The 24,061-nt window shown below is 57.9% G+C and overlaps 2 protein-coding genes across 5 annotated transcripts; one reads left to right on the forward strand and one right to left on the reverse strand.

Annotated features, from left to right (window-relative positions):
- Nucleotides 1-348: 348 nt before the first annotated feature.
- SLC15A3 (solute carrier family 15 member 3) lies at nucleotides 349-11,807 on the forward strand. The gene is given in 9 exon segments (XM_036924545.2): nucleotides 349-1,342; nucleotides 3,545-3,834; nucleotides 5,667-5,811; nucleotides 6,992-7,102; nucleotides 7,774-7,942; nucleotides 9,424-9,582; nucleotides 10,905-11,060; nucleotides 11,522-11,634; nucleotides 11,636-11,807. Coding segments are annotated over 9 exon segments (1,755 nt in total). The 5' UTR covers nucleotides 349-775; the 3' UTR covers nucleotides 11,681-11,807.
- Nucleotides 11,725-23,985, reverse strand: TMEM132A (transmembrane protein 132A). 4 transcript variants are annotated; one of them, XM_036924511.2, is made up of 11 exons: nucleotides 22,830-23,985; nucleotides 20,269-20,483; nucleotides 19,816-20,034; nucleotides 18,994-19,325; nucleotides 17,483-17,632; nucleotides 16,256-16,451; nucleotides 16,029-16,172; nucleotides 14,839-15,041; nucleotides 13,972-14,251; nucleotides 13,393-13,584; nucleotides 11,725-12,978 (listed from the first exon to the last, which is right to left on the reverse strand). In XM_036924511.2, the coding sequence occupies exons 1-11, from the start codon at nucleotides 22,927-22,929 to the stop codon at nucleotides 11,947-11,949; spliced, it is 3,063 nt and encodes a 1,020-aa protein (XP_036780406.2). In that variant the 5' UTR covers nucleotides 22,930-23,985; the 3' UTR covers nucleotides 11,725-11,946. The 4 variants fall into 4 exon arrangements, with proteins under 4 accessions (XP_036780406.2, XP_036780396.2, XP_057363011.1 ...); XM_036924501.2 differs by having other exon boundaries at nucleotides 16,256-16,454; XM_057507028.1 differs by having other exon boundaries at nucleotides 16,256-16,454; nucleotides 20,269-20,551.
- Nucleotides 23,986-24,061: the final 76 nt, after the last annotated feature.

The following is a 24,061-nucleotide window of genomic DNA, read 5'->3' on the forward strand; positions in this document are numbered from 1 at the left end:
CCAAATGATGCACGCGGCCCCACAGGTTCCGTCCTTCTAGCCCTGGATTGTGACTGAAAGACGATGCAGCGACAGTGGGATGCGGAGAATGACACGGAAGGCGGGAAATATCCCTCCAGGCTCCGGGAGGGCAGGCAGAGAGGAGGGAGGAGGTGGCAGGTGGGGAAGGAAGGGAGGTTTTAGAAAACTGGGCAGGCGGAGATCCTGTGACCCTGGCTTTCGTTTCTCTTTCACAGTCCAGTGTGCCACGTGATGCAATCCGGTCACAGAAGGAGTGAAAGGGGAAGCGGGGGGCGCCCAGAATTGCTCAAGAGGCAGAGAGTTGGACGGAGGCTGAGCCGGGGGGGGGCAGAGCCAGAGCGGCCGGAAGGGGAGGCGGTGGAGGCAGTGGGGGTACCAGGAGGAGGAGTTAGGAGACAGCCAGGGCCGGTGGGGGCAGAGGGAGCCCCTGTGGGGGGCCCCTTCCCCGGGGTGCAGGCCAGGTGTCACAGGGGGAGGGGACATAGGTTAAGAAAGGGCGGCCAACCGGGAGACCAGCAGGAAAGGAGGTGGGGCGGCAGCCAAGTGGAACGAGGGAGGGTCGGCCCGAGGGGGCCAGAGAAGAGGACGGAGGGGGGGGGAGCGGGTGGGAGGAGCGGAGATAGAATCTGGGAGCAGCAGAAGCCCGAGGGCTAAGGACAGGGGGCACAGGGGTGAAGGAGCGCCAAAGGGGGTGAGCAAGGGGCGCGGCAGGCGGGGCGCCGCAGAGGCCGCTGGGGGGGGGAGGCGGCCCAGGATGCCCGCGCCGCGCGCCCCCGGGGGGCCCCGAGCGCCCGCGGAGCGGAGGCCGCTGCTGGGGCGCAGGCCGCGGGGGCCGCGGCGGTGGAGGCGGGCGGCGGCGGCCGCGGTGCTCCTGGTGGAGATGCTGGAGTGCGCCGCCTTCTTCAGCGTCGCGGGCAACCTGGTGCTGTACCTCAACAGCCCCGACTTCCAGTGGGCCGGCGAGCAGGCGTCCCGCGCCGCTCTCGCCTTCCTGGGCGCCTCCTACCTGCTGGCGCCCGTGGGCGGCTGGCTGGCCGACGTGTACCTGGGCCGCCGCCGCGCCATCGCGCTCACGCTGCTGCTCTACCTGGCCGCCTCCGGCCTGCTGGCCGCCACCGCCTTCCCCGACGGCCGCCGCTCCTTCTGCGGCGAGGTGCGCCAGGCGCCGCTGGGGCCCTCCTGCCCCGCGTCCGGCTGCCCGCCCAGCTCGCCCAGCTCGCCCTCCCCCTACTGCGCGCCCACCCTCTACACCGGGCTGCTGCTGCTCGCCCTGGCCACCAGCTCCATCAGGAGCAATCTCACCTCCTTCGGTGCCGACCAGGTGAGTGGCAGAGGGCCGCGCCCCATCTATTGCAGCCTGGGGTGCAGAGGGGAAGCAGTGGACTTCGGGCTGAGATCCCGGAGCCGGGAGGCCCTGCTGCCAGCGTGACCTCAGAAAAACCCCTTGCGCTCCCTGCGCCCAGTGCCCCTATTTGAAAGAAGAGCGCCGTGCTAACTCTAACAACAATAAAGATGGCAACGATAGTAATGACCATAGTTGGCCTTCTTTGACTAGGGCCACTTTCAAAGTTTTAGCTCATTTAATCCTCTCAGCTACACAGGTGGTAGGTGGTATTCCTATATCCACTTTACCGATGAGGACACTAAGCTTTCAGAACGTTAATTGAGCTGCCCAGGGTCACGTAGCAGGTCAAGAAGCTGTAGCTGGACTTCAGGCCCCACCAGGAGCCCCATCTTCGTGGGTCATAGGGGCCTAGGGCCGGAGCAAGCCTCTTGCTTCCAGCAGTACAGATGAAGTCAGGCCTACTGGTTCAGATCCTCAGTGGCAACAGCTCCTGTTCATTCTCCCTTCCACCGAGCATGGACTTTGGGCAGGGCTGGAAGGCAGCCGTAAGGCTACCCCAGGGCTCTGAACCTGACCTCAAGGGCGGTTCAGAAACACTGAAATGATCCGAGGCAGGGATGGACATCGTTAGATTTGGGTTCTTTAAAAATGGTTCTGGCTACAGTGTAGAGGGTGGATGGGGGTAACACGGTGGGTACATGAGAGCAATGAGGGGGCTGCTGCAAATTCAGGGGGCAGGTGGGGATGTACAGGTGCAAGGGGTTGGCATTATCTGGCAGACAGCTAAACCCAGGAGCTTCATGTTCAGCACAATTGCTCACTTCAGAAAGGGCCATCCATCATTGTTGGCAAAGAGCTCATTTTGGAAGAGCTCATTTATATCCTGAATGGGCTGCCTGGTCTTACCCTTTTAGTTGTAATTGTCATATCATTTACATCCAATTAATAAATGCAAGTGGCTGTCCATAATGGTACTTACTCAGTTTTCTGCTTGAAAGTTTACATCAGGGATTCTCAGTGAGTGGACATAGCCCTCCCTCTCTGTTGCCAGGAGGACCCTCAGAATCTCCAAGGGAACGCACCGGTATGGACTGTAATTTTACATTTGGAAAAGGAACAAAACATTTACCTTTTTCCCAAAACAAGTGCAGAAAGTAAAGCTTGACAAAGTCACCTTGGCTAGTGGAAATATGTGTCTCTGAGTATAAGGACTGCAGTGGATTCTGAGATTTGGGGACTTACAGACAGGATGGCAAGTTTAACAGTGTACAAGATCATTTATCTAGAGAAGTGACTGCCTGTCCTCGCTGCCTTTTAGAAATGCATATGCCCAGACCTGCTGAGTCAGAATCTGGGACCAGAGTCTAGGAGCAGTAGGGGCAGCCAGGGCAGCTGACCTGAACCAGCAGACCAGAAGGAGGCCTGGGGCCTGTCTGTTGCAGATCGATCCAAATCCTGATAAAGATTTTCTGCCTTTCTGTCCTTGCCAGCAGAGGGGGCGGGGGAGCCTGAATTTTTTTTTCCACCAGGCCAGAACCCACTCTCGGGGTTGTGTCCTGGATCACCTCTGCTTTCCCTGATTATGCGAACATTGTTTAACTGAGTGTATATCAGAGGGAGGCAAGTCAGGGGGGGAAGGGATGGGTCACAATAGAAAACTCTGTTTGTATCTCCAAACTGCAGAGGAAATTCTCAATTAGCCCTCGAACTGCTCTTTCAGTACTGTGCGTCTATTTATTATATTTAATGATGCAGAACAAACCTGAGATCTTTATTGGCTTTTTTTTCTGATAATAAAGGTGATACAAATTGTAGGTTGTTCAGTCAAAGACAAAGGGATAAATCAACCAGAAATGAACAAAGTAGCATCAGAGACATCTGTTGTGTGCGCTATTTGGTGAAAATAAAAAAGTGAGGTGTGCCATGGGCATGAAGAGACAGCTGTGCCAAAATGTCCCGATCACTAACAAGTGACTCCCAAGAGAAAGGTTTAGTCATTCAAGCCACAAATATTTACTGAGCATCTATTGAGCCATCAGGGACTTGGAAAATGCCAGAATGCCTGAACCACTGACCCAAGAAATGTCTCTGCGGGAGAGGGGGTGCAGGTACAGAGAGTGCGTCATGGCAGGGTGCCCCTGGACTTCCTTGGACCTCAGCCTCATCCCTGCCAAACAGGTGATGGAGCTCGGTCGCCATGCCAGCCGCCGCTTCTTCAACTGGCTTTATTGGAGTATCAACGTGGGTGCCGTGCTGTCACTGCTGGTGGTGACCTTTATCCAGCAGAACGTCAGCTTCCTGTGGGGCTACAGCATCACCGTGGGCTGTGTGGCCTTGGCCTTCTTCGTCTTCCTCTTTGCCACCCCCATCTTCATCACCAAGCCCCCCAAAGGCAGCCAAGTGTCCTCTATGCTCAAACTTGCTCTCCAGAACTACTGTCCCTGGTTGTGGTGCCGACACTTTGCCAGGTAAGGAGGGGGCTCTGGGTGAAGGGCATCGAGCTGCTCCTGGGGAGGTGTGTCCAGGAGATGTTCCAGTTCAGCTGCAGCGGTGACCTGCCCTCCAGCGGGCCTAGCTGCCACTGTGACTGAGGATGGTGATGAGGTCAAGGCGGTGGTGGTGCTGGCCGTGGACTCACCACAGAAAGTCTGAGGACACCGATGGTCTTGGCAGTGATGGTGGTGATAGATAGGGGTGATGGTGTTAGCAGCCGCAGTGAAGAGAAAGGCCTGCAATGGTGATAACAATGGCAGGAGGGACGATGATGGAGATGATGGTACCAGTGAAGGTTGTTGGGATATAATATAAATAAATCAACACTCCCCTGATATTAAATAGAACGAAGTCTAAGGAATCAGCCAAACGTGCTTCTCCCCCATTAGTTGGCATTCAAGGGAGGAAGGTTTGAATGTCTTTGCATATGCACCACGGCTTTCTCTTGCCCTGTCCTTCCCAAGTTCACTGATTACTTAGGCTAAGCAAACCTGTCTCCAGTTTCAGCTCCCGTATGCAGGATCTAGATGGAAAAGAAGGGGAACGTGCTCTCCCCCAGCCTGGTGCATCACTGAGGGCTTTGTCTTAATGATCCACTGCTGCCTGGCAAAGCACCCCAGAACTCAGTGGCTTAGGCACTGTGTGTGACTGCGCTCAGCTGGGTGATGTCACTGGGGGCTGCAGTCATCTGGGGACTTGAAGAGGCTAGAACATTCAGGATGCTTCCTTACACAGCTGGCCGTAGATGTTAGCTGTCAACGAGGCAACTCGGCTCCCCTTCATGTGGCCTCAGAGTGTGGCTGGAGCTTCTCACAGCAAGGTGTCTGGGGTGCCAGAGCGGGGAGCTTTCCAACGGTGAATGTTCCCAAGGGAAGGCAGTGGAGGCTATTGGTCCTTTTAAGGCCTTGAGGTTTGAAATCCTAGATTCGCTTCTGCTCCTTCTGTTGGCCAGCACAGTCACACAGCCAGCGCAGAGGCAAGGGCAGAGAAGATAACTCCACCCGTTAGTGGAGGAGTGGCGTCACACGCTGGGAGGGGAGGAGCCGATGGAAAGACCACACTGGTATTGTCTCTTTTGGCCTCTCAAAGGATGAGGCAAGGCTCTCGGGCAAGAAGGGACTGGAAACCTCGAAGGACAAAGGGCAAAGGGGAAGGTCGCAGCAGCGGTCCATCCACCCTGTTTCCTAACAATTTTCCCTCCCCCCACCTCTTTACTCTCTACTCTCCCTCCCTCCTGCTCATGCACAGGGAGAGTTGCCTGGTGAGGAGGATGGACTTGGAGAAAGCAGGCTGAGGAATTTAGGGGCGTCAAACCTATGACAGGCTCTCTGTCAGGCTTAAACTGGGACCTCCCTGGTTCCTGTGGCAAATTGACGCTATGAGGCAAAAACTCCCCAATGCTCTGCTTGCCGCAATCTTTGGTCTTACTTCCTCCAGGACCCAAGGGGCTGCAGCTCCAGGGTGGAGTGGGCATTGATCAGCCACCTTTGTGACAAAGGAGAGGGTTGTGGTATATTGACAGTGGCCGTGCCTGCGCTGCACAGGGAGGGTGAGGGCACTGGGAGCCCCACAGAGAGGGCTCCTCGGTGACTGATCACCTCACTGGTGGTGATGACGCTGGCGTCGGTGGTGATGGTGACAGTGGCTAAGGTGATGGTGCTGGTGGGGAGGAACAGATACAGTGGTGATTTCTGCGGTGACGGCTGTGGTGCCGGGTGAAGGGGAGTAGGAGTAAATTGGGATAATGGTGGGGGCAGGGGTGCTGATGACAATTGACATCTTATCTGCTGCTCTTATGGCCCCACAGAGATGCTCAGGATGCCCAACTGCCTACCCAGCATTCTCCCCAGCCTGGCCTGTCCCCGCAGGAGGATGTAGCCAACTTCCAGGGGCTGGTGAAGATCTTGCCCATCATGGTGACTCTCGTACCCTACTGGATGGTGTACTTCCAGGTGAGTGCCCCATCCCTGCACTCTCGGGGGACTGGCTCCCCACCTCTCTCTGGTCTCCCGTCTCAGTGTAGACGCCCAGGGCATGTGGAGAAGGGGAAAGGGGCTCACAAAGTGAACTGCGGCTCTGTAGCACCTGGTGCAGGCCAGGCACAAAGCCAACCCAACAGCTGAGCTCCCTTTGGTGGTAGAGCATGGGGAATCCTGGAGATGGGTCTGAGGCCCGGTGACTTGAGTAAATCACCTCCACTTCTCTGAGCCTCAGTTTCTTCATGTGTAAGATGGGTGGCTTAGACAAGAGGCTCTATCAGACGATCCTGATTCTCAGCCAGGTTTGTGAACCACTGCTTCCCACCTCTCCCCCGGTGAAGGTTAGCTGGGGGCATGTGCATGGTGTGTCTGTCCCTAACCCCAGACCTCAAGGTCATTGCCTCCCATACCTACTTCATAGGAACCTTGTTTAAAGCCTCAGAAGATGGGGGGCATGCAGCCTGCCTCTTGGGGGTGGCACAGATGTAGAAAGTGTCCATGATGAGACAGGGACATGGGTAGGCATGTGTCCATGGCTGACTCTAAGTCACACTGACCTCAGCACATTGAATCCTTCCATACCAGTTGGTAAACAGCGGCTGTCCTCAGCAACCCAAATGCTCTCCCCAGCCTCAGACCCTCTCGCGGGATTCTCCCAGGTCCCTGCACATCACATAGCAGCCAAGGGGACAGCGCCTGGCGTGGCAGGGGCCCCTGAGCCTGCTCCTGTGGCTATGTCCGGAGCCACTCTGGTGGGTCAGTGTCTATTCAGTTCCTGGATGTGTCAACCTGTAGGACCTAGCTTGGCCCCAGTGTCGTGAGAGCTCCCTGTGGGGACAGTTGTGACATTATCTTCCCCATGTCAACAAACATATCCATGCCTACTCTATGTCAGCCCCTGGAGACACAAATATGAGTCAGACCAGCTGTGCCTGGGCTCTGGAATAAGGCTGCACACACAGCTCACAGGCTTGGGAGCAGAGCAGAGGAAGCTCCCCAGTAAGCCTGGCTCCCAGGGATGAAGGGGGGAACACTTCCCCCTGAGGCTGGGACTGCCCTTGTACTCCTGCTGCTGAAGCTGGGGGCTGGGAGCCTGCTGGGGCTGGAGGTGTGGTGGCCAGCTCTCTCCAGCCTGACCTCCATCTCTTGGCAGATGCAGTCCACATATGTCCTGCAAGGTCTTCACCTCCACATCCCAGACATTTTCCCAGACCCCCCCGTCAACAGCTCGGTGGCTCTGAGCACCCAGCACAGCAAGTACAAGGTGAGAGACGAGGCATTGTTTAGCCCCCACCTCAGGACAGGCCAGGGCTTCCTCTGAGAAGAGTAGGAATGAAGCCACCCCACACTCCCCTCCCATAGCAACAGGGTGTCCTCAGGGTACAGGAAAAGCACCTGGAGGTTTGAACTCCTGCCATAGCCTCGGTGTCCTGCCAGATGCTCAACTGCTTGCAAGAATTTAGGGGACTGTCACTCCTACTCGCTGCTGCTCTGAGGCAGGCCCCTCAGCCCTATCTCATTCCCTTCCTCTCTGGGACCACTGGATGCCCAGATCCCTTCCTTTCACCAAGACTTTCAAACAGGTTCAGACTCCTAAAATCAAGCATCTTCAGAGCTGGCAGATGAATGACACGTTCACCACTATACCTCTCTTGCCCTTGGCAGACATCACTAATCAATCATGAATTTTTTTTTCATGCTGAACCCATGAAAGTTTCAGGCAGCCACTACCAACTGATAGAAATTACAGGAACCTATTTGCCATCCCTGATCTAATCCCATCCCCTAGTTACACAGCTAAGGAGTGTGCATTCCAGGGAGAGGGGATGCTTGGCCCTGGGCCACCCAGGGGCAGTGTGGAGTCCAGGTCTCCCAACTCCAGTCCAGAGCTCCTCCCACTCTGCTAGCATGCCTCCAATGCCTTCTCTTGCCCAGATCCCAGAAGCCTGGCTCCTCTTGGCCAATGTCGTGGTGGTGCTGATCCTGGTACCTGTGAAAGACCACTTGCTCGACCCTTTATTGCTGCGGTGCAAGCTGCTTCCCTCGGCTCTACAGAAGATGGCACTGGGGATGTTCTTTGGTTTTACTTCCGTCATTGTGGCAGGTGTGTGGGCCGCAGTGGAAGGCTGCAGAAAGAAGGCTGGCCTTTGTCTGGGACTGGGGGGAGGCTGGCTTCCCTATGGGCAGACGCAGGAGCCTTGGGCTTGAGCCAAGTACATCCTCACCGTGGGTGCCTGTCTTGGCCTCCCAGAAGGTGTGGACTGGAAGGAGACCCTCCTCACTGAGTGCAGCCTTCCCCCATCTTAACATATGAGGAAATGTAGGCCAGAAAGGAAAAAAGACTTTCCCTAGTGGTATGCAACCTCTCTGAAGACAGGAACGATTTTCTTTTTTATTTACTGCTATGAATAATGCACATGGCAGTTGAGTGAATGGTGCAGACACAAAGGACACTTAAAAATATATTTATTATTTATTATTTATTCTTATCCTTCCATTTCATAAGGATTCGAAGTCACCTGTAAAAAAAGGGCTCCAGTATAAAAAAAAAAAAAAAGGGCCCCAGTAAAGAAGGCTTTCATGCTATTGCACAAACCCCAGCCCTTTTCACTTAGTAACTTGACTTACAGCCTCCGAGCCTCGTCTTAAAAGTGGGCACAGTAATTCAGTCAGACCTGGTGTGGAGCCCAGGCTTTGCTGTCAAGGAGTCTACTCCTCAACACAGGCCAGCAGGAGCGTCCTGAGAATTAACAAGATGAAGTCTGTAAAGCAGCCAGCACTGTGCCTGGATCACAAGGAGGAGCCAGAGAGATGAAAGCTTAATAAACAGTATGATGTTGCCCAGGATGAAAACCAAACTAGATTCTTTGTTAGCTCCATGATTTAATGCATTTTGTCCTGTCTGGTCCTCACAATAATCTTGGGATTTTTATGCCTACTTCTTGCATAAGGGAACTGGGTTTCAGAGAGGTTAAGTGATTTGCTCAAGGTCACAGTTAGCCTGTGGCAGGGCCAGGATTGGAACCCAAGTCACCTAACTCCACATCCCGTGTTTATTCCACCATAGCACACCTGTCTCCTAAGCAGTGAGGGGGAAGGAGATAAACTTGAAAGCCAGCTTAGAAACCGTACTGGAATGCTCGATGCTGCAGTAGGCGTCATGTGATATCATGGAAACTAGGCCAGCTTTCATACCAGGCATGCTGGGGCTCAAATCCAGCCCCAGCCACGTATCAGCTTGTGACTCTGGGATGGTTGTTTAACCTAAATTTTTCCCTCTATATTTGCAAGAAATGCATATTAAATGCCTAGCACAAAACAGGCTCTCAATTAATGACAGTTGTTATTGCTACTGAGTGCAAAACCTAGTTCTAAGCTTCCTAGCAGCCCAGGCACAAGGGGAAGAGTTGGAACTCCAGCCTTGGACACACCCCTAACCCCAACACTGCTCCCAAGTCAGTATTTTTTCCTTACCTTCTGCCCAATCACTGGCTACTTAGTCAATACCCACCACATGTCAAACTCTGCCCTGGGCTAAGCTACCTAGAGTAGGCCTCTCTGTAATCTTTGTTTCTCCCCTACCAGGATTCCTGGAGAAGGAGCGTTTAGAGTACATCTATCACAACCAGACCGTGTCCCAGCAGATCGGGCTGAACCTGTACTACGCAGCACCACTGTCCATCTGGTGGCAGATCCCTCAGTACCTGCTCATCGGGATCAGTGAGATTTTTGCCAGCATCCCAGGTACCCTGGATGCCTCCCCTACCCTCGCACCAGTGATGGGCTCTGCCCAGGGCTGCCTTGAAATCAGAGGTCTCAGGGGCACAGCCTTAAGGCTCATCTGCAAGGAGGAAGGCGGGGTCTTCTGAGCGCAGTCCTCCAGTGGGGACTTAATTGTACCTGGTTTGTGCCAAGCACTGTCATTGGCACTGGGGGTTGGAAGTGAGACACTTTCCATGCCAACATCCCCCACTATCCCCTTAATGTTCCCCACCCTGTGTGTCTGTGCACTTGCTGTTGCCGGTTTCAGACTGAAAGTGAAGCCGTATTTCCCCTTTCCTTCCGAGCCTCAATGCCATCTCCTACACGAGGCCCTCTCCAAGGCCCCTGGCCAGAGGGGTTCACTCCTCCCTTTGTTCATCTATCACAGCACACAGGCCACTGTGCTGTAATCATTCAGTTGTATGTTTGTCCCCTCGCTGGGCTGGGCGGGCTTTTCAATCAGCCAGGCAGCAAGGGGTTTCACTCTGCTCCAGGCCCAGGGCTAGGCTCAGGTGGGACTCATTCAGGGTTGGGGAAAACAGTCGTTCTGACAAACCCAGTGGAGTGCTGGAGAAGCGGCCATAGGGTGTTGGGGAAGCCTTGGGCTAAGATGGGGTGGTGGCAGGTACAACAGGTGGCAGGAGGGATCTCACAGGCAGAGGGAAGAGCAGAAGCAAAGAGCCAAGCCTTGTGGGGGGTGTAGGGGAGAAGGCTGGGGAGGCACAGGGCCCTGGGGGCCAAGCCTGCATGTTGAGGTTTCTCCTGAGGGCAACAGCCACCCCTCAAGGGGACTTTGGTAGGGACAGGACTCCATTGGAGATGCGTCTGGCAGTGTGAGAACAGGAGACTGGAGAGTTTAAGAGGCATTTGCAGGGGCTGAGCAGGAAATGAAATGGCCAGGGCTGGGGTTCAGTGCAGGGCAGAGGCAGCAGAGAGGAGGGCAGACATTGAGAAGAAACTTCTGAAGTTGAATCAAACAGGTTCACAGATGACAGTGACGAGGGGGCAGAGAGGGTTGGGGAGAGAACGGGAAGATCCTACTGGCTCGGAGGTGCCCCTGACCTGGGAGACCCAGGCGGAAGGGGAGGATGGGAGGACAGCACCGGGGGAGTGCCCAGGTGGAGGTGTTCAGCCACCGGGTGAATGAGCAGGGCGGAGGCAAGGCGCCATCACAGCCACGGAGTAAGTGGGCAGTTGTCCAGGGGAAGCCAGGATGGGGACTTGGTGGGGGTTAGGGGCAGGCTGTGGCCCATCATCATCTGCTCCCCCACCGGCCCCTGGGGCTGCCCCCTCCCTCTCTGCAGGCCTGGAGTTTGCATATTCAGAGGCACCGAGATCCATGCAGGGGGCCGTCCTGGGCATCTTCTTCTGCCTATCTGGGGTGGGCTCGCTGCTGGGCTCCAGCCTGGTGGCACTACTGTCACTGCCAGGGGGCTGGCTGCACTGCCCCAATGACTCTGGTGAGTGTGGGGGCCTCCCTGGGGGTGGGACACTGATGGAAGGAGGCTTGGAAAGGAGGTGGCAACTGCTAAGTACTTTCACCTCAGGCGGAATGAAGTAGCAGGCGGGACGGGGGAATGAGGTTATAGCCCAAATCTGGCCAATCGCCCACAGTGTGGCCTCCCCTCCTTGGGCCTGTTGCCCTGAATGTAAAAAAGGAATCCACGAACTCCATGGATGTCCAAGGCTCCTTCCTGCTTCTGGAACTCTGTCACCCTGGCTGAAGGGTCACCTTTCTCTGTGGTATTTGTGTTTTAAGCCCCTGAAAGAATAGCCAACAGGGATTTATAGACACCACTGGAGATGCCACGGGCAGCCACATGCTTTAGGCCCCTCAGATCCCACCCACTGGCCACGGCGGTTAGGCTGCCGCCCAGGGGAACCCTGCCCTGATTCCAGGGCCAACCCCTCCCTTCCCCAGGGAACATCAGCAATTGCCGGATGGACCTGTACTTCTTCCTGTTGGCTGGCATCCAGGCCGCCACGGCTCTCCTGTTTATGTGGATTGCTCGCCGCTATGAGAGGGCAGCTCAGCGCCCGCCCGCCCGCCCAAAGCTGTCCCAGCAGGGACCGGGGCTGAGCACGCCCCCTCCCGTCCTGGACACAGACAGCAGCAGCCCCAGCCGGGGTTTCCTTCCCAGTTTATTCTGTGCCCAACAGTAGGGTGAAATGTTCCCATAAATAAGGGGCAGGGCCCTTCCTCACAACCATGGTCCATGACAAGGGGCAGGGCCGGGGGGCCAGGGGGGAGCCCTTGCAGGGGCCGAGGCAGGGGGCTTGGGCCAAGAGGCACCAGAGGGAGAGAGCAGGCCGCCTGGGCGGGCGGCTGCCAAGGCCGGGCGGGGGTCAGGAGCTGCCCCGGATCCTCTCCATGTAGCTGCGCAGCTCCTCGGGGTCCTTCAGCCCCATGTCCTCACACACCCAGCGGATGTCCTCCTCGCCCGCCACCAGGATGGACTGCACAGCAGGGGCCCCTGCAGGCTCCTCGGGCAGCTGGGCTTGGGGAGCTGGCGCGAACGTCACAAACTCTACCCGCTTCCGCCGTCCCCCAGCTTCCTTCCTGGCCAGGGTGCCCGAGGAGCTCGTGGTGCCCCCAGCAGGTGCCTGGGCCAACTCCCCCCTGCCCCCACTCTCGCAGGGGCAGCCCCCTTCCCCCTTGGGTGGGCCAGGGGGCTGCCGGTCCATCTGGCGGCTCAGCTCCTCCTGGTCGGTGCCCAGCCAGACCCAGTTGTGTGGCTGGGGAGAGGCAGGGTCAGTGGCACCGTCGGGAGGCTCCTTGCGCTGGTAGCGCAGCACGAAGACCACCCCGTTAACCAGGAAGATGAGGATGGCTAGACAGAAGACGCCCAGGAGGGCGTACATGCCCAGCTCGAGTTCAGTGACCTGCTGAGGGGCGGGGACCATCTCCTCCTCCTCCTCCTCCTCCCCCCCCACAGCCTCTGCCTCCTCATTCCCGGCCTCCTCTGTCCGCTCGAACTTGCCCCTCACACCCCCGTGGTCGCCCACGCTGCCTGCCGCCCACCGTTCACCACCGAGGCTGGCGCCCGTAGCTGCCGAGCTCCGAGGAGGGCTGGGTGGCAGGGCAGGGGCCGGCGTGGGAGCAGGGGGCAGCCCTAGCCAGGCAGTGCCAGAGGCCAGGGGCACACGGTGGCGGCCCCGGCGGCAAGGCTCAGGTGCGTGCAGAGCCACATGCAGGGGCAGCCCCTCGGCGCCTGCCCCACTCACCACCACCCCAAGCTGGGCACCCTGCTCCTCGGCTGGCAGGATGGCACCAGGCTCCTCAGTCACGATAGACAGTCCCAGGTCCTGGTGGTCGTAGAGCTCAGCAGGGGCCAGAGTGTGGTCAGAGAAGGACAGCCACAGGGAGAGGGCCACCTCCTGTGGGGCACACGGACACAGGCAGAGACACGCGAGGGCAGGCACGCATGCACACAGAGACCACTCCCACAGAGACAGGCCACACGGAGGAGGAGAGACCAGAGAGAGAACAGACACAGGCAGATGGACAGAACACAGGGAGAGAGGGGGCATGTGTCAATCACCTGTCACTCAGCCCCAGGGTCTGAGTCATCAGGAGGGTCCTCGGTTAGAGCCATCTAAACCTCCCACTGCCACACACTCCAGCCAGCCACTGCGTCATCACCTCCAGTCGCAGAGAACTCACTACCTTACAGCACAGTCAGTCCTTGTTCTGGAAACCCTAGGGTGAGGGCTTGAGGTACCTCCCATTCCCCCCATCGTCAGTCCCCATCTGAAGATGTTCACCTCATCCCCCTGACCCCCGGCTGTCACCTGCTTTGGGGCGGGAGGGGCTGACTGTGCCCAGCACGTGGCTGTGACCTCCCCAGGGTGGGCAGTGCCCCGGCTCAGGGCCAGTGTGATGCCCATCACGGGCTGCACCTGCAGCTCCAGCACCGAGACCTTGTCATCCGTCACAGTCAGCGCCTGCTCGCCCAGGATGGAGTCAGACAGCGGGGAGCGCACCTGGGGGTGAGAGGGCGCTGGAGGGGTGCTCCTCCACAGACAGCCTCTACCCTCCGAGCCCCTGGCACCCCACTGGGGGATCTGTTTGTTCCCAGCATCTGCATAGGCTGCTCTCCCCTACCCTTTGTACCCCAACCATACGTCCTCTACATACCTGAACCCCAACTCCACACCTAGGGGGAGTTTCCTCCTCTCTCAAGACCTGGCCCCCACATACCCAACCCCAGCCCTTCAGACTTGGAGGACTTCCCCGGCACTTTATTCTCACCCGATCCCCAATCCCACTGAGCTCACACCTCCCCTAGTACACTCGTCCCCTCTGGCACCCTTCACACCTGCTGATGAACATTCTAGGGCCACTTAGTTCTTTTCAGGGGGTCTGCTCACCTCAATGGAGGTGACGCCAGGCTCCCGGCCCACCAGGACATGGCCGCGCTCCAGAGAGGCCACGCGTACATCCTGCACGCGGGCGTGTGGCACCACGAGGTGGGACACGTCCAGCAGCCAGTCGGGGCCGAGCAAGTGGGTGAGGCGGTGGCCGCCGTCCAGCGGGTGGGCCGCGAAGGGCACAAGGAAGCGCACGCCAGCGCGCTGGTACTGCAGGCGGCAGCTGCGGGACCGCCTCTCTGACTCCTCTGCCACAGGGGCAGCCTCAGGCTCTGGTACCCTGGGGAACAGCCGGGTGGTGTCAGCGTCAGCGAGGGCCCCGGCCCCTGGAGACCCCAGAGTCCACTGGGCGCGCGGTCCTCTGCCCGCAGCCGCACCTCTGGGGTCAAGCCCTTCCACCTGCAAGCTGCGCCCCAGCCCTGTTCTTTCGGAGCTCTGTGCCTGCAGAGGGGGCGGGTGGGCCCTGAGACACCATCCCCTCTGCATAGTGAGCTAGTTACCCCCTCAGGCTTTCAGAACACTGCAGTGGACAGAATGCACACCCCTGCCTTCACGGGCTCATGTTCTAGGAGAGGAGTGCGGAGGGGGAGACAGACCACAAACAAGATCCATCAGAGTATACAGTCCCTTAGAAGGTGATGCGTGCTATAGAGAAGTGGGACGGGGAAGGCGGGGAGGGAATGTGGAGGTCGGCAGTTATAATCGAGTGGTCAGAGGCTGGGTGGTGAGGGGCGGGGATGCATAGGAGGAGCCGCAATGGGCAGTTTTTCAGATGCCAGATCGACCCCATGACTGTGTTCCCTGCACCCTCTCGCAGTTCTAGAGCGATTTCGCCAAAGCTGCCAGTTTCCCCAGGCCTCCACTCACCCGTCAGCTGTGCTGGGTACCCTCCAGCCTCGGACCTGCTCGAGGGTGGTGTCGGTCAGCTCGATGCGCAGGGGAAGCAGTGGGGCCCACACCGTCATCCGCAGTGAGGCCCGCAGCCGGCGCCACCAGAAGTCCACCCGCACCCCCTGAGCACCGCGGCTCTCCTTGCCAGCCACAAACACAGCATCGCAGGCCTCGGACACCTGGGCAAGGCAGAGGGCGGCGGGTGAGCTAAGCCGCAGAAGACAGGTGTGGAGCAGAGAGGGCAGCCCTGACCCCAGCCATAAGAAGGGGGTACAGCTGAAATTCATTGTGTAGTTTACTGTAATGGACATTCTGAGACTAAGATTTCACCATCGTCCAAGATTCGTTCCTCCTGGAGGAACCAGCCATTCCCTGTGTTCATCCAGATTCAGTTGGGGAAACTGGCTGCAAATCTTTCCTTTGAACCCACTAATTTGGCAGATCTGTCCACCCCAGAGCCCTCGGGGAGAAACCAGTTACATAGGGGCAAAGTGCCGCCACAAGTAGTAAACAACAGCTTCTCCTCGCGGGTGGCCAGGACTTAAGAAATGCGGGTTCCGGGCTTCCCCTCTTAGAAGTTCAAAATGGGAAAATTACCCTGCCCTTCTTTTCATCTCATGGGTCATTATGAGGCTCCAGTAATAATAATTAGTATTTACTTGCCATCATATAATATTTATATTATGTATAGCAGCAGTAGCTACCATTGTTTCAGCAACTGCTCTCTACTGGATACTGTCTTTAGGGTGCTTTTAATTCTTACAACATCCCTAAATTATACTCCCTTTTTAAGCCTAGGAAACTGAGACTCAGAGAGGTTAAGAGACTTGTCTATGATCACACAGCTAGCTGATAACAAAGACGGGTTTCAAACTAAACCCTTTTGATCCCAAAGTACATGCTCTTAACTCTCCTACGCCAGTTCCTTTGCCGGTGCAATAATGAACTTGAAAGTGCCTGAGCTGATCTGGGGGTGCTTGGGGTTCCATAGCTCGCACCTGCCTCTGGGGACAGGTAGTGGGATCAAAAGAAGTGAAAGCTGTGGTTGCCCCCGTGAGGTTTCTGGTGTCAAGAAGAAGCTGTTCTCCTGAGGACCTGAATGGGGAAGGACGGTGGCCGTGCAGCACTGCGCACAAATGCGTACTCACGGGGCACACGCTGCTTACCTGCAGAGCCTGGGTGTTGGCCGACTCACAGCCGATGTGCTCTGTCACCTCCGCCAAAGCCCCCCCACTGTCCACAGTGACAAGGCGCACAGGGACACGCCGAGGCACTCCAGTCAGTGGCGCTGTGTTCACCAGCTCCTCGGCCTGGGGGTGCAGGAGGAGCTCAGCCCGAGCTCTTCATCTCACTCAGCCTGCAGCCTGGCCGGGCAAAGGTGGGTACCCCTTACCTTGGCCAGTGGGATGAGGGCTCTTACGTCCCGCTCTGACACCAGGATCTCCCACACCATTTTGTCCTTCTCTGCTTCGGGGGCCTGGCCTGGGTACTCCAGCTGCCAGGTGACAGGGCGAGTGGTGGCCACGCCCCCACTAGTGCCATTCTCCACCAGGAAGTCCACCCACAGGAACTCGGACAGTTCAAGGGGGCTGCTGGCCAGAGGGACAGAGAGACTGAGTGCTTGTTAGCAGCCGGGCACTGTCGTAAGCACTGCGTGTATTCATGAAGTAGGTCTTGTAGTTACCCCCATTTTACAGATGAGGAAACAGAGGTTATGTAAGATTGCTCAAGATCAGGGCAAGGATTAAATCCCAGCATCCCGGCTCCAGAGCCTAAGCTCTTACCCACCCTTGGTCTCTCTACAAGATCCAGAAAGCCACTTCATCTGCCCCTCACTTCCTGGATGCTTGCGTGCTCTCCTGCCTTCCTAGGCCGCCTCTGCTCAAACCTCTGCCTTCCTCAGCCATCAGGGTGGCATAAAGCACCTGATGCCAATTTCTACCAAGGAGGAAGACTCTCATTCAAGCCCCAGAACTGACACTCGGCCCCATGAATAACAGCCCTTACAGCTTCCTTCCTTCCAGGAGCTGGCCGAGATGCTTTCTGTGCACCACCTTATTTCCACAAACCTTAAGTGACCCATATTATCCCATCGTATAAATGAGGAAACTGAGGCTCTGGTGATGGGGGTGGGGGAGGTTAACTGGCTCACCCACAGTTATCCAAGAAGTGTCAGAATAAGGATTCAAACAAAAACGACAAAGCCCATGGCCTTGACCCAGGCACAGGGCATGAATAAGATTTCATAAATGTTAAAAACTACTGGGCTTTTTGGGGGGAATATAATGGTCCAGAAAAAGGGATCCATTTGGTGGCGATGGGAGGCTGGGTAGTGGCTCTGAGGGCTGTAACTGGAGAGCCAGGATAGGTTGGCATTGCCTGGAATGAGACTCAGACATTCACTATACCTGGCACGTGGCTGGGGATGGAGAACTAGTAGCTGAGTGCGGGAATGATTCAGCTTTGCGCTGCTTCCTTGAAAGGCTCTGTTCTTGTGTCTGCTCACATGGGCATATAGAGATAAGGTGGCAGACCCCTACCCTTAGGCCCCCAAAATCTGCCCACCAGCACTCTAGGACCAGCCCTCCCTCCTCTGCCCCCAGGGGGAGGAGCTGCTCACCTGGAGTCCGGCCCTGTGGACCCAGTTCGGTGGCACGTGATGAGGCTGGTGTGGTGCTTGGAGCCCTTGAAGCGGTCCAGCTTGGCACTCCAGAGGGCAGGTTGGGCTGGGCGTGCAGCTGTCACATGCAGCCCCTTCTTCACTTTGATCCTGGGGAGTGGACACAGGGCCAGTGTGTCAGGGTGGGTGCTGAACTCTGGACGGGAGGATAGGCAGGACAAGGGACTAAAGATGGTTCGTGCATGGCCTCCCCCGCTCCAGCTGAATTTCCTTGCCAGCCTCCAGCCCAGAGGACCCATCTCTGTGCCAGTCATGCCACACAGCTTTCCGCCATTCAAAGACCACTTATGATTCCCCACGACCCACACGGTCTAGTTTTATCCTGGCATTCGAGGCCCTCCAGGGTCTGGTCTAGTTTCACATTTGGCTGAGACACCTCCCCATCACTCCGCTTCCGCTACGCCCAGAGTTCCTCCCCCAGCACAGAGCCCATGATGCCTCTGAGCCTTTGCTCAGGCTGTGCCTTCAGCCCTTCCTTTCTTCATCTGCTCATTTTTCAGCCTCTAGCAACAAAAACACCATTTTCTTTAGAAAGCTTTTCCTGTGGCAGGATGAATGTCCCGCTCCCCCCACCCCGGATCCAAGCCCCCTCATCAGACCTTAGGGTCTGGGTCACGCCCAGCCAGCTTCCTTCCCTAGCACTGGGGGTCCTTTAGCTCCAGATGGGGATGGGGCTTTGCTCCTCCCTCTAGCTCCAGAGTGGAGAGACGGGGCTTGGCCTATTTTAAGTGTCCAGAAAAGATCTAATGACTGTGAGGACTGTGAGCATAGGAGGGCATGAGAGACAGGAAGATGGGAGGGACAGGCGCCTGAGTGACCCACAGGGACAGGACACACAGCAGCCCGAGTATGGGAAAGGCACGTCATTCTCTGCAATTCCTTGTCTGTGGGAATAGGCTGGGGGGCTGCTCTGGGGGGATCTTCCTGCTGGGAGGGACACAGAGGGGCCTTCCTGTGGGCCGGAGCAGGCTCTGTCTGAAGCCAGGGACCCACGGTGAGGGGGTGGGGGTGGTAAGCAGGAGAGCATGTGGATGAACGTGCCTGGGGCAAACACCTTTCCTGAGGCACTAGAGCATTAACTACCCCCAGCACTGAACTTTCCAGTTTCCAAGCACTGAACTTTCCAGTTTCCACATCCTCTTCTGTTTCCCCTCACTGGAGCCTCACAGCTGCCCTGTGAAGTGGGCAGCGTTAGCCCTACTGGACCAAGGAGTCTCAGGGAGGTGCCAGAAGGAGGGGAGCCTCCTCCTTCTGGCTCCGGGTTCAAGGCTGTGCCCATCACTGGCTCCTGCCTGTGGCCAGGGCAATCACAGCTCTTGGCCTGGAGAGGGTTGGTGGACCATGTTTGCAGAGATTAAGGAGTCCAGTGAGGGCCTGAGAGCACAAGATACCAGCCCCGTCTTCCTGCAGAGGCGTCCACCTCCGACCCACCCCCGGGGCCCAGGACTCACCGCAGGGTCAGAACTTTGGCTGTGAAGTTGTGCCGAAGCAGGAGGGTGGCACTGAAGAGCTGGCTGGGCCGCACAGGCACATCGGGCACCCGCAGGGTCACTGCCTCATCCAGGGGCACCTCCTGGTACTGTGGGGGGGCTGCCGGGCGCAGCTCCACATCTCCCACTGGGAGGGCCTCTTCCCCGGGGCCTTCCTCCCTGCCGGGGCCACAGCCCCCAGGGCCCTCAGCCGCAGGCTCCAGCGTGTAGGCCAGCTCAGCCCGCGTGGGGGAGCCCTGGGAGAACCAGTGCGAAGGGAACTCCAGCTCCACCACACAGGCGCCCAGAGATGGCTGCGGACACACAAGAGCTGTGGTTGGCACAGCGGGTGAGTGGATTCCCAGCACCCATGGCCGGAAACCCAGAGATGGACGGGCCCGTGAAAGGCAGAGCCAGCATGTGCCAGAGACACATCACAGGTGACACGGCCAACTGGCGACAGGACTGGGACCAGGTCTGAGAATGCATCCACAGTCCATGCCTCTACCTTTGGGAACTGTCTCATTCCAAAGTGAGCTACTCCCAACACCTCCCCGTAACCATGCCTAGGACCACCCTGACTACAACTCGAGCTTAGAAGAATCCCAAGCCTGCAAAAAAGCTCTCTTGGGTGGTTGTATCCCGTGCCCCAAATAACCCTTTCCTGGAGCGCCCTGACGGCTGGCAGGCCAGGCATGCAGTCAGGTGGTCTGTGATTCCCCAGCTTCCCAGAAACGGCGAGCCCTCTTTTCCCTCGGGCTGGCACAGCAGCAGGGCCAGCCTAGGTGGGGCCCGCCCCCTCACCTGGAAATGGCAGGCTCGGTGAGCGGTGCCTGCAGGGTGTGTGGCATGGAGCCGGGCACAGGGCAGGCTGCCAGGCCCTGGCGGCCAATCTTGCCCTTTGAGGTGGAAGAGGACGCGGGCGTGGGGCTCTGTTGGAGTCACGGTGGCTTCCACCGACACAGCCCGTACGTCCCACGGGACTGGCTGTTGGTGGGGCTCAGTGACTCGAGGAGGGACCACCTGGAGAGAGAACAGGGGTGCTCAACAAAGCAGGGGGGCGGGCAGAAGTGAGATCTGGGGAGATGGGATGCCGGGCTTCCAATCCCACCCTGGCAGGAAAGATCCTTGATGGGCCTCAGGGTCCCCCTCCGGAAAATAGGGAGCAAGGCTGAGGCAGGAAAAGGCCCCTGAGTTACACACAGCAGACTTGGCTGAGTCCTGTTAGCCTGGGAGTCCCCAGTGCTCCCTCCTTACCTGCTGAGTGGCAAAGGGTGGGTAGGAGGCCCGGAGAAGTGGCTGGGCCCTGGGCCAGGGCTGCAGGAGCAGAAAGGTCTCAGACCGGGAGCCCAGAGAAGAGTTGGTGGGTGGGTAGTGGCCCACCTGCTGCACACGGAAATGCTCAGGGGCATCCCGAAGCTCCAGGGCTGCCGGCAGGTATATAGGGTCCAGGAGGCCCTGGTCGCAGTCCACTGAAGAGGGAGAATGGGCAGAGATGGTGACAGCTCCAGAGCTGGCAGGGGCTGAACTGAGCTCCATCCTGGGGCACAGTGGTGGGTGGGCAGTGGAGGAAGAAAAGGGTTATAAGTGTCCCTCCAGATGCGGGGCTATCATCCCATTTCACCAATGAGGAAACTGGGGCTCAAAGAGCCTCACACAGGTGGTATGTGACAAAGCCAGGGTTTGAATGTATGTCCTCAGCTGGATGCCAGCTTCCAACCCATTGCACAGACCCAGAACTTCTTCCAGCAGAATCTTCTCAATGTCTCCTCCTACCCTGTTTCTGCCCTCTTCTGACATCAAAGCATTTGTGGGGTACAGCTCTCCCCAGACAAGGCCTATGCAGTCAAAGATGGTGACAAGGTGAGCTGTGTTGGAGTATACACCCTTTCCCTGCCCCTGGGTCCTTGGCCAGCCTTGGCTGAGCACACCATCCCTATGGTCATCATGGCAACCTCACCCTGGTTTCCTAAACTTGCCTCCTTCTCCCTTGTTCCGCCCGGGTACTGAAGGGCAGGAGTGGACTGGTGTGGGGGTGTGGGTAGGAACTAAGAGCCTGGGGAGAGAGACCATATATTCAACAGTTGGAAGGGCAAAGGACCCCTGAGACCATATTTGGTTCGCACCAACTGACTATCATCCCTAATAATAATAATTAACATTTTTTAACACTATAGGCAGGCTACTATTTAAAACATGACATATATTAACTCTTCAGTTTTTGTAGTGACACTGGGAACTGAGTTCTATTACTATTTATCCATGTTATAGATGAAGAAAATAAGACTGAGATTAAGGACCGCATGCCTGGGGTCTCACCACTGGACAGTGGTGGAGCCAGGAGGCAGGGCCCAGGCTGTAACCACCGACAGTCCTGCCTCTTCACCATCCACCTCTCTCCACCCTCTGCTGCTTGCAACACACCTTAGGGCTTCACTCCCTAGACTGTGGGTCTCTCCCTTCTCCTTCTACAGGAAGCCCTCCTTGACTGCTTGCCCTCCTGAGTCCCCTCAGTCTTTGTGCACCCAGGGTTGCCTCCTCTGAATTAGCTGTCTTGTTTTACTCATTCCAGAATCCTCCAAGCTGGGCTGCTGTCCCTGGAGAGGATGTCCTGGGAGTCTGGAGACCTTGTTTCCATCCTCACTCTGCTTTGATGAAGCTTGGGTCATTTAACATCTTTGGAGCCTCAGTTTCCTCCTCTGTAGAATGAGCATTTAGTGACACTGTGGACAGGGGAGGGCTTTGTAGACTGCCGCGATGCCTGGAGGGGGAGCTAATGCTGCTCCATAATGGATGTGACAAGGCTTTCCTCATCTCTCCGTGTAAGGGGTTATTAGGGCTCTTCCTGGGTCCCCTGGGGACGGGAGCAGGTGGCTGAAAGCAGCCATAGAGCCAGATCTTTCTCAGCCCCCCAGCTGGGCTGGGGGACTTGATGGTTTCACCCTTCTTCAAGACCCTCCCCACCAAGGAGCGTGCATCTGAGATGCTTCACCCATCCCACCCCCCAGGTGTAACAGGTGAGTGACTGTGGCTCTCTGGGGGCAACTCCTGGACTCAGTCTTCCTACTCCATTGCCTGCATAATTACAAGATGATCTGTGGCCTGACTCCCACCGACGCCCATCACCCAGAGCTCTGCTCTCCCCCTGGGGGCGGTGGGGGGGAGGTAAGAGAATGCCTCACTAGCCCCGACTCTTCTGTGGCATCATCCACCTAGCAGCCACAGCCCGAGCCAAGGGCAGTCTGCCCCCCATCCCTGGCTACGGGGAGTCGCTGTCCTTCCCTCCAGTGATGGGGGTCGCTATTAAGGACTAAGGAAGACACGGGTGGGCAAATCCCTGCATACTCTTAAGGTCAGAGGGCTCCTTGGGGGCAGGGGCGGGCGGCAGCGTTTCTCACAGGTCCCAGGCAAAGGGGCTGTTTTGCGTCCCTGCGAGGGCTGAGTTGATGGTGGGGGGAAGGAGACTTGGAGCCACGGGGGCGCAGCTTAGGGACCGCAGATTAGGGAGCTGGTGCGCCTGGGGCAGGGGACAGCCGGGTTGGATGCCCCGGCTGGAGGGGAAGCTCCGGAAGATGCGGGAACCGGACAGGGGTCGGGGGACGGTACTGAGAATCCACGGCCCCGGCTGGTCCTGGGTCAGGAAGGAGTTGCGGGTTACGCAAGTGAGGGAAGCGGGAGAGGTGCGCGCCCGGGGGGCCGATCCTGGGGGTGGGACCTCTCCAGCCCTCCGGGCACGCTGCAGGGCCACCCCGCTCCGGGCTCCTGGCTCCCGGGCATCCTCCCGCCCGGCCTCCCCCACCCCCGCCGCCGCCGCTGACCTCTCCTGACGTCCGAGGCGAGGGCCACCAGGAGGCAGAGCCAGGGACCGCAGGGCCCCCGGAGAGCCGCTGCCACGCGCCTCGCCATCCGGCCGCACATCCTCCCCCGGAAGGCGGGGGCTAGGCGGGGGGCTCAGGCGGCCGCGGTCCGCCCGGCATCTCCCGCGCCGGTTCCGACCCGGCCGGCAGGGTTCCGGCCGCCACCCCCCGGCCGCCCGGCTCGCGGCTGCAGCGCCCAGACAATGGAGCGGCGCCGGAGCAGGGCAGGAGCGGGGGCGGCGCGAACGCAGCACGTGGGCTGCCCTGCGCCCGCTGGGTCCTAGTGCCCTGCGGATTGCAAACCCCTACTCCCCTGGGGTCGGCCCGACAGGGGACTGACCCGCTTCTGCCAAGACGGTCGCGACTTGTTCTATTCATTCCCTCTTGGAAGCTCCTGGCCAAGAAGCAACCAGGCACTTCCTCTTCCTCACTCCCTTCCCACAGGCAGCTCACCTGTAAAAGCATCTGGTATCTGAATCAGAACCAAAATTCAGGGATATGTGGACCCCAGCGGTAGGGGTGGAAAGGGGGTTGGAAGGGAGCTAACAGAGCCAGGTGACAACCACCTGCGCCTGTCATGACGGAGCCCTGGGCCACGCCTGTGTTGTAAGGGCCCCAGGTGCAAGCAGTTGAGGTTCATGTCCAACCACATCCCAGGGAGAGAGGAGTGCCCGCCCAGGAAGGGTGAGGGCTCCCCCTGCTCCTGAGGGAAGGCCAGCCTTCCAGCTCCTGGCCTGCAGCCCAGTCCTGCCTGCCAGGCAGTGTCAGCAGACGTCCTGAGCAGGGCACCTGGCTGCATGTCAGCATCTCCTAGGTAGCTTAAAAAGAAAAAACCACACCCGGGCCCTCCACAAGACAGGCGATCCAATCTATGGGCAGGGCTGAGAACCACAGCGCAGGGACCTTGGGCTGGTGGGGGAAGGAGGGAGGGCAGGCAAGTCTTCCAGCTGCCTTTGACACTCCCACACAGGCAGGGAAGGGGTCCCCTCCTCCTCCTCGTCCCCCCACCACATACACACTATTCCAGCAGTGCCCTCAGTTCTTCGTGGAGGATTTACAGTGGGGGCATGCCTTCCTCACTCCTCACTCGCGCTCTTTTGGAGGCAAGGGTACCCGGTACAAGCTGCCTTTGTGCTGCTTTCCCTCCCTCCCTTCCTACCAGCATCTCACTGCCCCTGCAGGGAGAGGCCAAA

This window comes from Manis pentadactyla, chromosome 9 (genome assembly GCF_030020395.1).
Source record: "Manis pentadactyla isolate mManPen7 chromosome 9, mManPen7.hap1, whole genome shotgun sequence".
Lineage (NCBI taxonomy): Eukaryota > Metazoa > Chordata > Mammalia > Pholidota > Manidae > Manis > Manis pentadactyla.

Coding starts and splice junctions, on each gene's coding strand:
- TMEM132A (XM_036924501.2), bottom strand. CDS start 22,929: ATGTGCGGCCGGATGGCGAGGCGCGTGGCAGCGGCTCTCCGGGGGCCC. Junction 20,484..22,829: donor CGCCTCGGACGTCAGGAGAG/GTCAGCGGCGGC, acceptor CTCCCTCTTCAG/TGGACTGCGACCAGGGCCTC. Junction 15,042..16,028: donor CCAACACCCAGGCTCTGCAG/GTAAGCAGCGTG, acceptor TGCCTTGCCCAG/GTGTCCGAGGCCTGCGATGC.